This window comes from Varroa destructor, unplaced genomic scaffold, assembly GCF_002443255.2.
Source record: "Varroa destructor unplaced genomic scaffold, Vdes_3.0 BEIS01000005.1, whole genome shotgun sequence".
Classification (NCBI taxonomy): domain Eukaryota; kingdom Metazoa; phylum Arthropoda; class Arachnida; order Mesostigmata; family Varroidae; genus Varroa; species Varroa destructor.
The window spans coordinates 8,371,806-8,384,480 of NW_019211458.1; the positions used below are offsets into that span (position 1 = coordinate 8,371,806).

General features: G+C 38.8%; 1 protein-coding gene and 2 long non-coding RNA genes across 5 annotated transcripts; 2 read left to right on the plus strand and 1 right to left on the minus strand.

The window, feature by feature from the left end:
• The first annotated feature begins 7 nt into the window (after nucleotides 1-7).
• On the plus strand, nucleotides 8-1,712 carry LOC147755241 (uncharacterized). The gene is made up of 3 exons (XR_015328433.1): nucleotides 8-211; nucleotides 852-997; nucleotides 1,577-1,712. It is a non-coding gene; the product is annotated as an uncharacterized LOC147755241 (long non-coding RNA).
• LOC111250624 (uncharacterized) lies at nucleotides 1,515-11,883 on the minus strand. Of its 3 annotated transcripts, none has more exons than XR_015328432.1 (4): nucleotides 11,565-11,883; nucleotides 5,567-5,777; nucleotides 4,417-4,874; nucleotides 1,515-1,629 (listed from the first exon to the last, which is right to left on the minus strand). XR_015328432.1 is itself a non-coding variant. In XM_086990231.1 (3 exons), the coding sequence occupies exons 1-3, from the start codon at nucleotides 11,881-11,883 to the stop codon at nucleotides 4,652-4,654; spliced, it is 753 nt and encodes a 250-aa protein (XP_086846357.1). In that variant the 3' UTR covers nucleotides 1,515-4,651. The 3 variants fall into 3 exon arrangements, 1 of the variants encoding a protein (XP_086846357.1); XR_015328431.1 differs by having other exon boundaries at nucleotides 1,515-3,259; XM_086990231.1 differs by having other exon boundaries at nucleotides 1,515-4,874.
• LOC147755242 (uncharacterized) lies at nucleotides 4,756-6,046 on the plus strand. The gene is made up of 2 exons (XR_015328436.1): nucleotides 4,756-4,896; nucleotides 5,631-6,046. It is a non-coding gene; the product is annotated as an uncharacterized LOC147755242 (long non-coding RNA).
• Nucleotides 11,884-12,675: the final 792 nt, after the last annotated feature.

Genomic DNA, 12,675 nt, shown 5'->3' on the forward strand with positions numbered 1-12,675 from the left:
CCGGCGGCTTTCCTACAGTAAAAATTTGGCGGCAAATTGAAATTGTCTTTAAAAAGGAAAACAAGTGCTACATGCGTGCGTCAACTTCCATATATAAACCGGTAGAAGCGAAAAAAACCCTGATTTTTTCAGCAACCGACTTCGGTGAAACGAAATAGTATGGAACGAGGCAAGAGTAACAAGAAGAAAACTGAACCAGAAATAATTGCGAGTAAGTGAAATTGCAGAGTAATTTAAGCAGAGGTTAATATATGACAGTCATAATAGTGATGCAAAGTAATCTCTTCAATTTTCCGATAATTAGCCACAAGCAATGCATAGTATTGGCTGAACTGGTTAAAAGTTAAACAAACAAACCTAATAAAATAAAGAGATAGCAATAAACTAAACTGCCCATGCACTAAAACATTACGTATCAGAAGGATTGAAAGCTAAGAATTCATCGTTTTTAATTATGCTCCACGGGCTTATCAATTCCCTATTCAGTCTATACAGTATAGAGACGATTTGTAATATAAGTAGAATGACCAATCGGGTATTTGTTCATTCAACATCATGTAACTTTCATATTTCTTATAACGTGCACGTTTGGTTCGATGTAAAATGAACGAATGGCCTGCTACTACAGCCTACACAAGCACTCGCTTCTTCGCAGCCTATGATGTGTGCAACTTCATTTAAATGCTTCTATATTATGCTTACACTTTATTACATTTATTTTTTGTCTTATATATTACGTTTTCTTATACTGAATAACTTATCTGTTGATTTATATAGAAAAAGCTTATGATTGAATTAAGACGTTTCCGATTCAGATTATCACATTTTTTGATTCTGGAAATTGTACGTAGACACATCTCATAGAGGCTACCCTAACCAACTGTATAGTGCCTCGTCTTTTGGCATGCAACGCAAAAATGGCATTGGGCGACTTCTAGATCCGACAACACTGGCTTGAATCGTAGTTTTATGGGAAGTGAAGATTTGAACTCGACAGGTAACTCACTCCCTCTCTTTCGCAAACTTGTATTTACCGAAACTCTATTTTGCGTCGGAGCCGAAATGTAATAATAAATGAACAAACTAATAAAAACACGTGTCCTGTCCTGATTGGTAAAGTAAAACATATTCAATGCCGACCCAGCGTCGCAGATAATTGTCATATAGTACAGTGCAGGTGGCGTGGGAAGGTAAAGGTAAGCTTCTATTTTGAAGGAAGAGATTTTTTGTACATTTTCGTAATCTGTGCGAAAAACTTTGGAACATATTGTTGCGTTGGTCGTTTGTTCAATTACATTTCTCTCACATCTCATGTAAAAATAAATCTTGTTCCTCTAAATTGTTCTACATCTTGAAAATTGCTTGCCTGCACGGCAAAGGTATTCCGAAATCAACAAGCTAATTCGTTCGAAATTGTTCTGCGTTCCGAGTCTTCAGCAACCACTTAAACTACCAAAAGGTTTCAATTAATTCTAAGGTGTACAGTACCTCTATATATAAGCAACTCGTAAAAGTGAGATGTAATAATGAACCAACTTTTTATTAAGAGTAACTATCTACAGTTGTGTTATGACAGGGAGCTCAAGGACCGACGAAGAAAACGCGTGATCTTTGTAAGCACAAATCAACCTGATTCAACACAAACATCAGAACATTAGTCTCAAGATCAACTTTAGTTTTTAGATTATAATGGAGAAATGGTGTTTATGCCAGAATTCGATTAAATGAAAAACACATGAGGGAATCATGTCAGGAAGCCAACGCGTAAGGAACGTTGCATCATCTGCAGGTTATTTAAGACCATTAATTCGACAACGAATGCTGCTGCTGCTGCTTGTATTAATGAATACACCCCGATAGTTTCGATTTACGTATTTATGCATCTAATTATCTAATAATGTACCTTTTTCACTTCTGCTTGCAAAAGTATTGGATTACCATTAACCCTTCTGTGTAATGCACACATGGAACGTTATAGTTCCGCTTGCGCACGGAATATAATTAATTCAAACATTTTCCGTTCATGCGATTTCTGATTAAACTTCACAATGCCATTGATGCAAATTATATCTATTAACTTGACGAGTATTTACATAAACGGCACAGCTTGAAATGATGTATTTTATCATGAAAACTTTTATCAAATAGATGTAAAGAGGCGTTCAAATAAGTATATTCATAGGCTTTTTTTCATACGTAACTATACCAAAACAGAATAATGTTAGAAATATTCTTCCATAGTTGCCTCAAATAAACTTTGTAGCGCACGAGCCAACATTGCATCTGACCATTTCCCTTGATTACCTGAACAATTTTTTTTTGCCTGGGAAGTATCGTTTATAAGCACATCCTAAACATGTTCATCAAGTGAGATGCTGATTTGGCGAGAATTAATTTCTAATGAAACATTCCGACAACATATGCTAGAGAAACAATAAAAATGCACTTGATTTTCGTGCAAATTATTGTTATCCACCCTCTTTTTTCGGTTAGCTGATAGGGTTCGCTGAGGGGCTAATAAATTTAAGTGAAGTTCCTGTAACGTAACAACAACACATGCTCCTATGACGCTAAAGTATATTTTTACTAAGTTATACATTACATACACATTATTAGGCTTGTTATTTTTCAACTCTATATAGATTTTCTTTTTCATTAAATTTCCTTTTTCTTGTTGATTGAATTAATTAATTGTTTTATAGATCGTGTATGTCTACCTATACGTTATGCCGTATTCTAGTCTAAGAAGGTGCGTCTCCGCAAAGAAATGGGGTCGCCTAATTGAAGAGTGTTTAACCTTCGGACATCAGTACCTGTACTATAGATAACGTTTGGCATTTTGTGTGGTTTCACTAAACACCATAAACATGAATTTACTGTTTCAACTAAAGACTAAAGAAGAAAAAAGATCTACATTTTAACATAAAACGATGGCCATTATGTCATCTGCATTCCCAATATCGCTAATTCGCTGCACGAAACTAGTTCATACCGCCTAAAACACTAGCCAATGTCGCCTGTTCAGAATATAACACATTATAAGGAGTGTTTCGTATTTTTGCGCCTGACCCATCGATTGTACATGATCGCCTTGGTAATTTATGGCTGCACTGCGATAACGAGGCTATATGTACAGAGTAAATTTTTCTTTTATTTACACAATAAGGTGTTGTTTTCATTTTGTGCTTCCATCACCCACTGAACTGATTCTACGTTCAAAACACTGCATCGCCAGTCTTCTACATCGCCTGAGTACAACCTAACAAGGTGGCGACAATCATAATAATATACCAACAGTTTAGTGTATGCTATTTCCTATTCTTGTATTGGCCATTGTTTACTGTGAGCTAAGAATAAAACCTTACCTTCTTTTTCCACATTCGTTACATATCTCTACGATTGTGCATATATATATTATGTTTGGTCATTATATATTTGTTGGTAGTATTTCCATTGTTATTTACTTCTATTTCAATATGATATTACTAATTTCAACCGTTTCAAGTTTTTTATGGCAAAATAATTGCAGCGATTTCTCCAGAAATAGTAAACGCCACAAAAGGTTAGGAACATATTTTTAAGTAAAAAACACTAACCTAGATATAGGTATGTAAGACGTTGTGTATCTTCGATCCCTTTTAGTGCGAGAATTTTTTTGTTTGATAATACTTAGCTTATCGTCTGGTAAGTCTAAGTTGGCGTTTTATTCAAACTACAGGTATATAGTCGCAACGCTCGCCACTAACTTCTGATATATTTTGTACCCCTTTGTTGACAAATAAAGAATGTCATTATATATATATATATATATATATATATATATATATATATAAAAGATATGGCTAAATGTCGGGTATGACAATGAAGGTGGTAGCGTCTTTCAGGAAGTTTTTCTTCCTCTTTATACAAATTTCAGTTAGTATAAGTGGTGTAGAGTCTTTTCGTTGTTAAGTTGCAAGATTTGCAATGTGAGTTGCCAAAGGGCTCCTCTATCAATATGGCGCTTGTTATGTGGTTTTGTCCCATAATCTCCAAATACGGTGCATTATCGTGCTTTTTTCACAAGAAACCGCGCAAAAAATGCTCAAGCTCATTATATGTATCTTTAAGATGATAATTTTATCACGAATGGGGTTTTGATACTAGGGTCCAATGCCCAACACGCATGTTCGAAATGTAGGTATATTAAGTAGAGAATAAATAAAATATAAGTAGTAACAGCAGCAGCAATTTTAATGAAATATAGATAACAACGAAACGAATTAGTATCTATATCGGCCATTTTGGCGTGGCTATAATTTTTGTTTTTCTTTTTCGCTATCAAACAAATTAGAGCCGATATGCTCACTTATCGTTATTGGTGTTTTCAGGACAGCAATAGGACTAGCATGTTCTGTAAGCGCACTGTCTATTCACCTTTTTTTGACCAGAATTCATCAGTGGTTCAACTTAGAAGGTGTACGTCGTCGCACAGTATATAGCGACAGTTGAGTGATGCATCCGCTGAACTGGTTCCGGCCCAGTCGATGGCAGCCGATCTGTTTTCGGTTATTTGGTCTTATTTTTCCCGCACGCTACGCGTTTGTTCCTTAGTACTCTTCAATGCCGTTGCTTTTTCAGACCAATTATTATAATATAATAATTGTTTGAATTAGTTGACGTACTGCTGTTTGGGCGGTAACGGGACCCCAGCTTCCATCATCGAAGGCGACATTGGGGTGGCTCCGTTAGCTGTAGCAGCGGCCGCCATATCAGCTTGAGGTGCTTTTCGACCCATGGCAATCATGCCGTACATGAGACCACAGCAGAAGATCAGACCCGAGCCGAGCATTGTGGTGATTCCCATGCACATCAGAGCAGGAACGATGCCAGCACTGCAAATGCAATCGCGACAAGGTAATGAATGGTATTAATCAGGAACAGGTCGTATTAAGTTGGAGTTTTTAGTTTATGGAGATATGATGCACCTATTTACTGCTCGGTGGAAAGTACTTTCCATACAGTTGCTAAAGGAGGTTTGATAATATTATAATGAAGACGATGCATTTATAACTAGAATATGGTAGACCCAATTGTTTGCGAGCTTCCATGCTATCAGGACCTCTCATGGTCATATTTTGGTGCTTGTATGAACGACGCGTACTACTGCATTTACTGATAATTGCTTTTGCTTAATTCATGTTTTATTTTTACTGGATGGCAATAAGGTATCCACCATTTCCATGTTAGGACTCACGGTCTTCTAGCATCTCGTTCGTTAAAACAAAGACAGATAAAAGCTTTAATTTTAGTTTTTACTAATGTTATATTTTATTGGGGCTTCGTTTGTGTCGATTCTATATAAACATTTGATTTGTTCCTCTTGTCCAACTGTTCTACGCGTGTATAACTGCGTTGTTTGTACACGGTTTATTTTTCAATAAATAGTTGATTTCATGTGTTAGTATTCATTATGAATTACCTTCGCACTGATGTGGTCCTGCAGTACCTTATCGTAATGCTATAATCCAAATAATTACCTATATGTTTATGTTAGCTATTAAAATGCAAATCTAGTAATACATACACACAGTAGATGCCGGCTTTCAGCATAAGGGGCTTTCCATCTATCATCTGGCCTGGTTTCTTAGCGAACTCCAGGGCGGCGCAGAGATACGGCGCCTCCAGCAGGGCAACTAGTAGGCCCGCGGCGCATTGAAGAATAGCTGCTAGAAGACACCAAAATGAGATCGTCAAAGCTGAAAGAAACGCCAGCTGGATACCCATACCGATCGCGACTGAAATTCAAAAGATCGGGCGTACATGTGAGCCCTATATGTAGATTTATGAAGTGGAAAAAGGCGAAATAGTTCTATGCAAGATGCCGAACTCAGTCTTTAGACAGTTCAAGAAATGACAGCTTTAACCCAAGGCAGCAATATATCAATCCAAATGTGTCAACTTTTACATTGGGTACTACTAGAAAGTGTTGTTTGAGATAGTTCGAGTGGATAAATCATTACTTGAATTCCATGTGAATAAATGAATGGATGGATGGATGGATTAATACGCGCAGATTTCATTGATGGACTACAGAAATTCTTATAACACGAATGCGTTTATCGTAGTAAGCTTCTGGCTAATTGTGTACACTTTATTATTATCAATGTTCCCCATATTACCAATTTTTCTATCGTTTTGATGTGAACTTGGCAGATTTCTTTTTAGGATTCGTAGTGAAGCATAGGTTCGAGTGAAATCTTTACGCTAGAAAAAGCAGCGTGAAGTAGTATATCTAAACGTTTGGGTAATAGTAAAAGTAATAGTAGTAGTAGTTGTAGTACAGTGAGAGTACTACGCAATGCATCACTGGACGTCTTTATAATATTTAACTTGAATGTAGACAATACTATTAATTATAAACAACAGGGGCAACCATCCTTAGCCCGGACAATGAAAACAACAAACAGTGTAACGCACTTTTTGACAAGATGTTTAATATGTAACGATAAGTGTACGCCCCGCGACTTTTTTTCTTTGCCCGAGTCGCCAGACAGTACGATTTCGACGCTTTTGGATTTCATTTTGCCGACGATTCGTGATCATGCACGGTTTGTTAGTTTTTGTAGGCTCCCATCTATCTCTAGATATCATCTTCTGTTCATTCTAACTTGATGCAATTGCTAAACAATTTTGTCTGTCATCAAGTTGATTAACTTTTGACAACGACGTTCTACGTGCACTGCGAGAATTTCGATTTACAAAATGGAGCCTATAGCCATGCGATGTACCAGATTTAAGGCCATATATACACTAGAAGAATCGAAAAGAAACCATTGTCTTATTTGTATAGTTTTCACATCCTATTCAATTTTAAAAACTTATGTAAAAAAATAAATAAATAAAATTAAATTAAATTAACCAAGCAGAATTCTGGGATTGCTAGGATTGGACGAGTTTGTTCACCTAGAAGCCCCTTGTATGCTGTTTTCCAATACAAAGCTCGCCAACTAATGTTTCTGGTTGAGAAAAGTGTATCTTTCCTGTCGCCCCAACATTGAGCCTATGTATATATATATAAACGCAAGCTAGCAAAATGCCCAAGGAACGTACCATTTTTATCATATGGTTCGCCGGGGGATAGAGTTGGTCGCATTGAGCTATATTGGGCCACTAATCCAAGTGATAAAATTGGTGCCCAGCTGTTTTTTTTTTTTTTTTTTGCTGTAACATTACAAAAATACTCAAGAAGTAGTGGTGGCCGGCGGAATTGCCGATATGTGCAAACATTTTTCGCGCTTGTGCATATGAAAAGAATAGCGTTAGTTATAGAATAGTAGATTCATCGTTGTCGGTCGTCGGTTTGCCACGGCGCACGACGTTTCTTTGTGCAGTAAAAACAAATCGATACAAACTTTGCACTGATTTCATTAGCAAGTGTATCTACGAAAACCGTACGTCGAGCAGAGAAGAACAAACAGCTCGTTACACTGATCTCAATAGGCAGTACCCGCAAAACCATATGGGACCCTAGTTTTAAAATAGTGCAGTGTGGCGTAGTTGGGGTTACTCAGTCGATGTGAAGCCTGGACAAACTGTTGATTCCAGAACTTCCACGGATGTTAACAATTCTATAATTGTATCTTATAATAGTCATCGTTTTTCTATCACTGACTAAAACTATGGTTCCCTTTGTCTGTTCTTTTCATAGAGCTAGTTAATGAATAACTCATAGAGTATGTTTCAAGGAAAAGTTATCCCTTCTTTCCCAACGATCACGATGGACGCGCCTTGCTATCGCCATAATTAGTGTTATATAAAAAAAAAATTACTGTGTTATAGATATAACATAATAACTTGATTTTTGTTCATTTTTAATTCAACTAAAACATACTGATATATATTCTCTATGTGTCAAGCTTTAGGTTCGGTATCGTCGTTAGGCGTTCCATCAGACAGACGGCTGACTAGCTCCCAGCATGAAATAAGGTCTGTCTATGCTGGGGTTCGAATCTAGACCAGAATGAGTCCCTAAGATTAACAGGCAGTACCCACTAGCTATCATCGGGCGGAGTGGAGGAGAAGGTTGCGTCTATTCAATATGCCTTTGCCCGTCGTTACAATATATGCAACACATCTATGCAAACGAAACATTTTAATAAGTAGTAGGCATATTTCTATGCAGTCCTTTGTTCCATATATCAAAGTGCCAGTTCCGTAAAATGAATTCATCTTTTAATCTTGTCTATGCTTGCTAAATACTAATTTCCTGGGTTTTAATTCACCCAGAGGTGCAGAAAGAAGCCATCTATTATTTATACGGCATTGGAGAAAACGGCAGCAAAAGTAAATGCGTTGCAACTTATAGCAAACATTGAACGTACGCCAAGCTGGTGCATTTATAGGGTTTCAAAGCAATACATATCATGCAATTGAAAACCAACTTGATTTTGCAATCTCTATCTACGTATCTTTATTAGTGAAAATATATCTAAGTTGTTGTTGCCCTAAAATAGTCTGTGTTGTTTCGAATTGTTTCCTTTTGGGCTGGCAGAGGGGTTTGTGGAGCGTAATGATTGAATATTTTTTCAAAGTTTATTTCTTCCTGCTATCTATTCGTTGTCGTTATCCCAAAGGTCGAGTAGTTAAATGGGCAACGCGTGCGCGGGATGGACCCTAGTTGTCGTCTACAGCTTACTTTAATACTTAGATTTGAACTTGCAGCCATAGCATCCTCACAGTCATGGAGTACATTCTTATTTAACACTAGTGTTTTAATTGAGCTTATTTTTTATAGGTCTATAGGGTTATCAATTGCGATGAATGCCTAACATCCTTTAATAGGTATTGCTTATCCTGTATAAAAGACATTACCAATTATATTTTCATCATATATATCAACATAAAGACAGAACATCCAATATTGACCCTACACAAGCCGCAATAATGTACCTTAATTGATACTTTGAGAAGAGATTCATCGAATAGATTGGAGTAAATGATGGGATTTTAAAAACGTACTAGTTAAACCCTTTTATCCATTGATTTTTGGATCTGAGTAACGGGTTTTTTTTCACGAATAAAATTGGAGTCCTAAGAGTGCAAATGTGCTAGTGAAAAACTAGTAAAAACGAGCTTGTATCGTTAAATCATACAGTATCTGGTCAGCTTTGAATTACTACCGCCGCTTTAATAATAATGCCAATAAATGGCAAGCTGGAAGCAAGATCGGCCATAATAGTTCAGATAAGCGTACAAGTGCGAATGAACGCATTGCCGAACCTCACGCTTTTTATTATGAACAAAATGGTTACGGCTTTACGATTCCCACATGATGTTTAGCGTGGACAATCGTACTTTTTCTTTTTCAAGGCAAGACATTTTATTATAACTTGCTGTAAGTTCGCAGATGGGCGTTCTTAAAATTGCTTAGTTTTTAGAATGGGTAAATATCGATTGCGTACTACTTCAGTATAATTTCAATAATGCATGCAACCACATAAGCACGTACATATATATATATATACATTGTTGTAGGATATTAGTTTTGCAATACTAGTATCCATCGATAACGATTGCATTCTATAAGAAATAAATATTGAATCAATATTAAAATGAATCTTAAATATACTTATTGACAACATTTTTTCTGTTGACAACAGCATTAAATACACCAAATGCATTCAGAAACGTGCGGGACATACAGCAGACGATATGTACTGATCCGCTGTCGATAACAACAAATGCACCGTTGGGCAAGTGTCATGTTCACTTTCGTTATTTAAATAAGCCCGCGTACATATTTCGAGCTTCCATACAACACTAGCATATTACAGAAGCTCTATAGGAATGCTGTCAGCCAAGCAAGTAAAAAAAATTGATCATATTCTCCTAAACGCAGTATCTATCATGCCTTATTAAATGTTATTTATCTCGTTCGCTCATCGCCTTCAGCATTCGATACCCTTACAACTAGGTCGATACAGGCACAACCATACTGCACTTACATAATGACGCAATTATACCCACGACCCTGGCGCCGTATTTAAGGTACCAGGGGATGCTATCGTTCGGGTCCATGTCCTTCTCCGTGGGCATAGCTCCTGTAGGAACCTTGTTCATATTCATTAGAAGTGTGGCTGCCATCTTCTAGATTTATTAGAGATATGTATGTGTGCGTGTATAATTCCTTGGCTTTCAGGTCTCCTCGGCCGTGGATTACAGGACTGCGTCCTCATATACTCAATACATGCACTGTCGGCACACTAATATACACAATAGTACCAGCTCTTAACGTTGACCGAATAGGTCGGTCAGTGATCACTGTTCAGGACACAACCACAGTTGAACTGAACGCCTATTTCTTGCCAACCTCTGATAAAACGGAGGGTGGTGCTAAAAACAAATCTTCCTGCGTTAAAGCGACGTTTATTGGCAGTACCGTGGCGGAAGCATACGGCACACAATGAGTAGCTAAAGCGGACGAGTAGAACAAGGGTACTGCTAGCAACTGCTCCAGTAGAAAGAAACTCTAACCACACGCACACCCACAGTTGTTTCGCCGATTGATTATTCACCCTACACCTATCAAGGAAGTCCACAGGCTATAGGAGTATTTCTATCTCACTGCGCCTGTGGGTGAACTTATGAAGGGCCCAGACGATACCCTCACTGTAGCAGTGCTACGGACGTGGGTCGTAATGAGAATATTGGAGACTATGGCGGACGGCGATGATCTTGCCTGCTGATCTCGGGGGTTCTCAACCCCCGGGCGAAGCAAAGCCGAGCCAGAACCTCCGAACTGCGGTGGTTTGTTGAAAAAGCATAAGTCCAGCAAAGCGCACGGCTACGCTTATAATGCTGCTGTTCTCGAGCAATGTTCTTGGTCAAGTAACTCTGGCAACAAAAAAGAGGCTGCCTGCGTAGCATGAATGACAGTCAAACATTTTAAGGATTTGAACAAAAAACATGGTTTCACCATTGTCGTACGTGACTACAGATCTACCTAGAACACGGTTACTGTGTTTAAGATATCAGCGTTGTTGGATTAACAAGGTCATTATCTGTCTTTGTTGATTAAGGCTTATATGCCTCAAAAAATCAAATTACAGATGTGTATCTGCCCTTTTGTACATGTTGCAGGACGAGTATAGCTGAGAGAAAATAAAAGCATATCATTTACAGTACTATTTTACTTCAACTGGCTATTTTCTGTCATATCACTTTCTCGACTGACAGAGTCTAATACATTTTCAGCTCTGTCACCATAATGCAGCTTACTATCTCGCTATTTCATGTGCAGAGAAAGTTTAATATACGTACAGCAGAAGGTTACCATAGCAACAGCGGTAAAAATAAGAACAATCTGACTACGACGGTCTTCGCCATGGTAAAGTGGTTACACTAAAGTCGAAGTTACCGTAAGGTGGTCTAGGTTCGAACCAGGCGTAGACATGTTCCGTTTCGTGCTAACAGTCAGCCGTCTGAAACAACGCTTAACGGCAGCGCCGGACGTAATACGCGAAATGTTTACTTTCGTCCGACGATAACTAGCCCGCCTGTCGAAGCAATAAATGGTGCAATACCGTGAGTACGTGCAGCTTGCAGACGATGTTCAACAAGAGATGACAGGCGAGGGTTAAACGCGGAAGGAGGCAGGCCAACCGGACCCGTTTGGGTGAGAGCAGTCCCTGTTGTTATTGTCGTCGTCGTTGTTATTATTGTCCAAGCCCGCACTGTGCTGGGAGAAGAGGAGGTGGAGAAGGCAGTTTGTTGTTCATCGCACGTTATGGCTGCTATGGTAGTAGCCATGTCCATTATCTGATGTTCGCCTGCTTTTGCTGCCTCTCGTTTGCTCGCGTTGGATGTTGCAGACGGGCTAACAAGGAGCTGCAGGCAGGCCATCACTGTGTGAAGTGTGGTGCTGTGCTGATCGTGCCGAACATTGTGTGCAGTCTGTGTGTGTATGAAACAAAATGTACCTGTGGGTGGTGGGCCTTCCGACTGCTCCCTGTATCTAGCCGATTGCTATGTTACGATGATATTAGCAGCGGCAGTGGCATTTGCATGAGTATGCGTTACACTTGAGCAAAGTGAGTCTGCTTTATGGTGGTGCTTCCGGTTCTGACTGCTCATTTCGGTGATTTGAAGGAGGTGCAATAAGCAGATACATAAAACGCTTGATCTCGCGCTGTAGGAACGGCATTTTTGCCCGACGTTCTTTTTTCTAACCTAGCCTCCACCTTTTCCTGTAATTTTGTGCCCATTTATTGTTCATATGCTGCTGCTGCCGCTGCTTCTGAACTGTTCTCGCGTCCGTTCTGCTACGCCTCGGACTCTGCTCGTACATAGGCAGGGTTTTCTCGGATTGGTTACGCCAACGCGGTCGGCGTTGCCGTTTTTCTTGGACAGAACAATGAGTAAGATGCTGGAAGTTCTCTAGATCGCGCTCGCTAATTTATTTCATTTACCGGAATTATTCGAAAAAAATGCAGCTGTTTTATTTAGAGACTCAGTTGATCACTGACCCCGCAGTCGTACAGCCCTGTGTCTGCTATGCATTTCACCGATAGATAAACGAGCAGAGAAAGAGTCTGTGCGGTTGGGGCTGTTAGCAACACCAGCTGTATCATCTGCCACAGATGACCATCCGCATTTCACGTTTTTGCATAGTAAATTTTGTGGTACATTGAATGC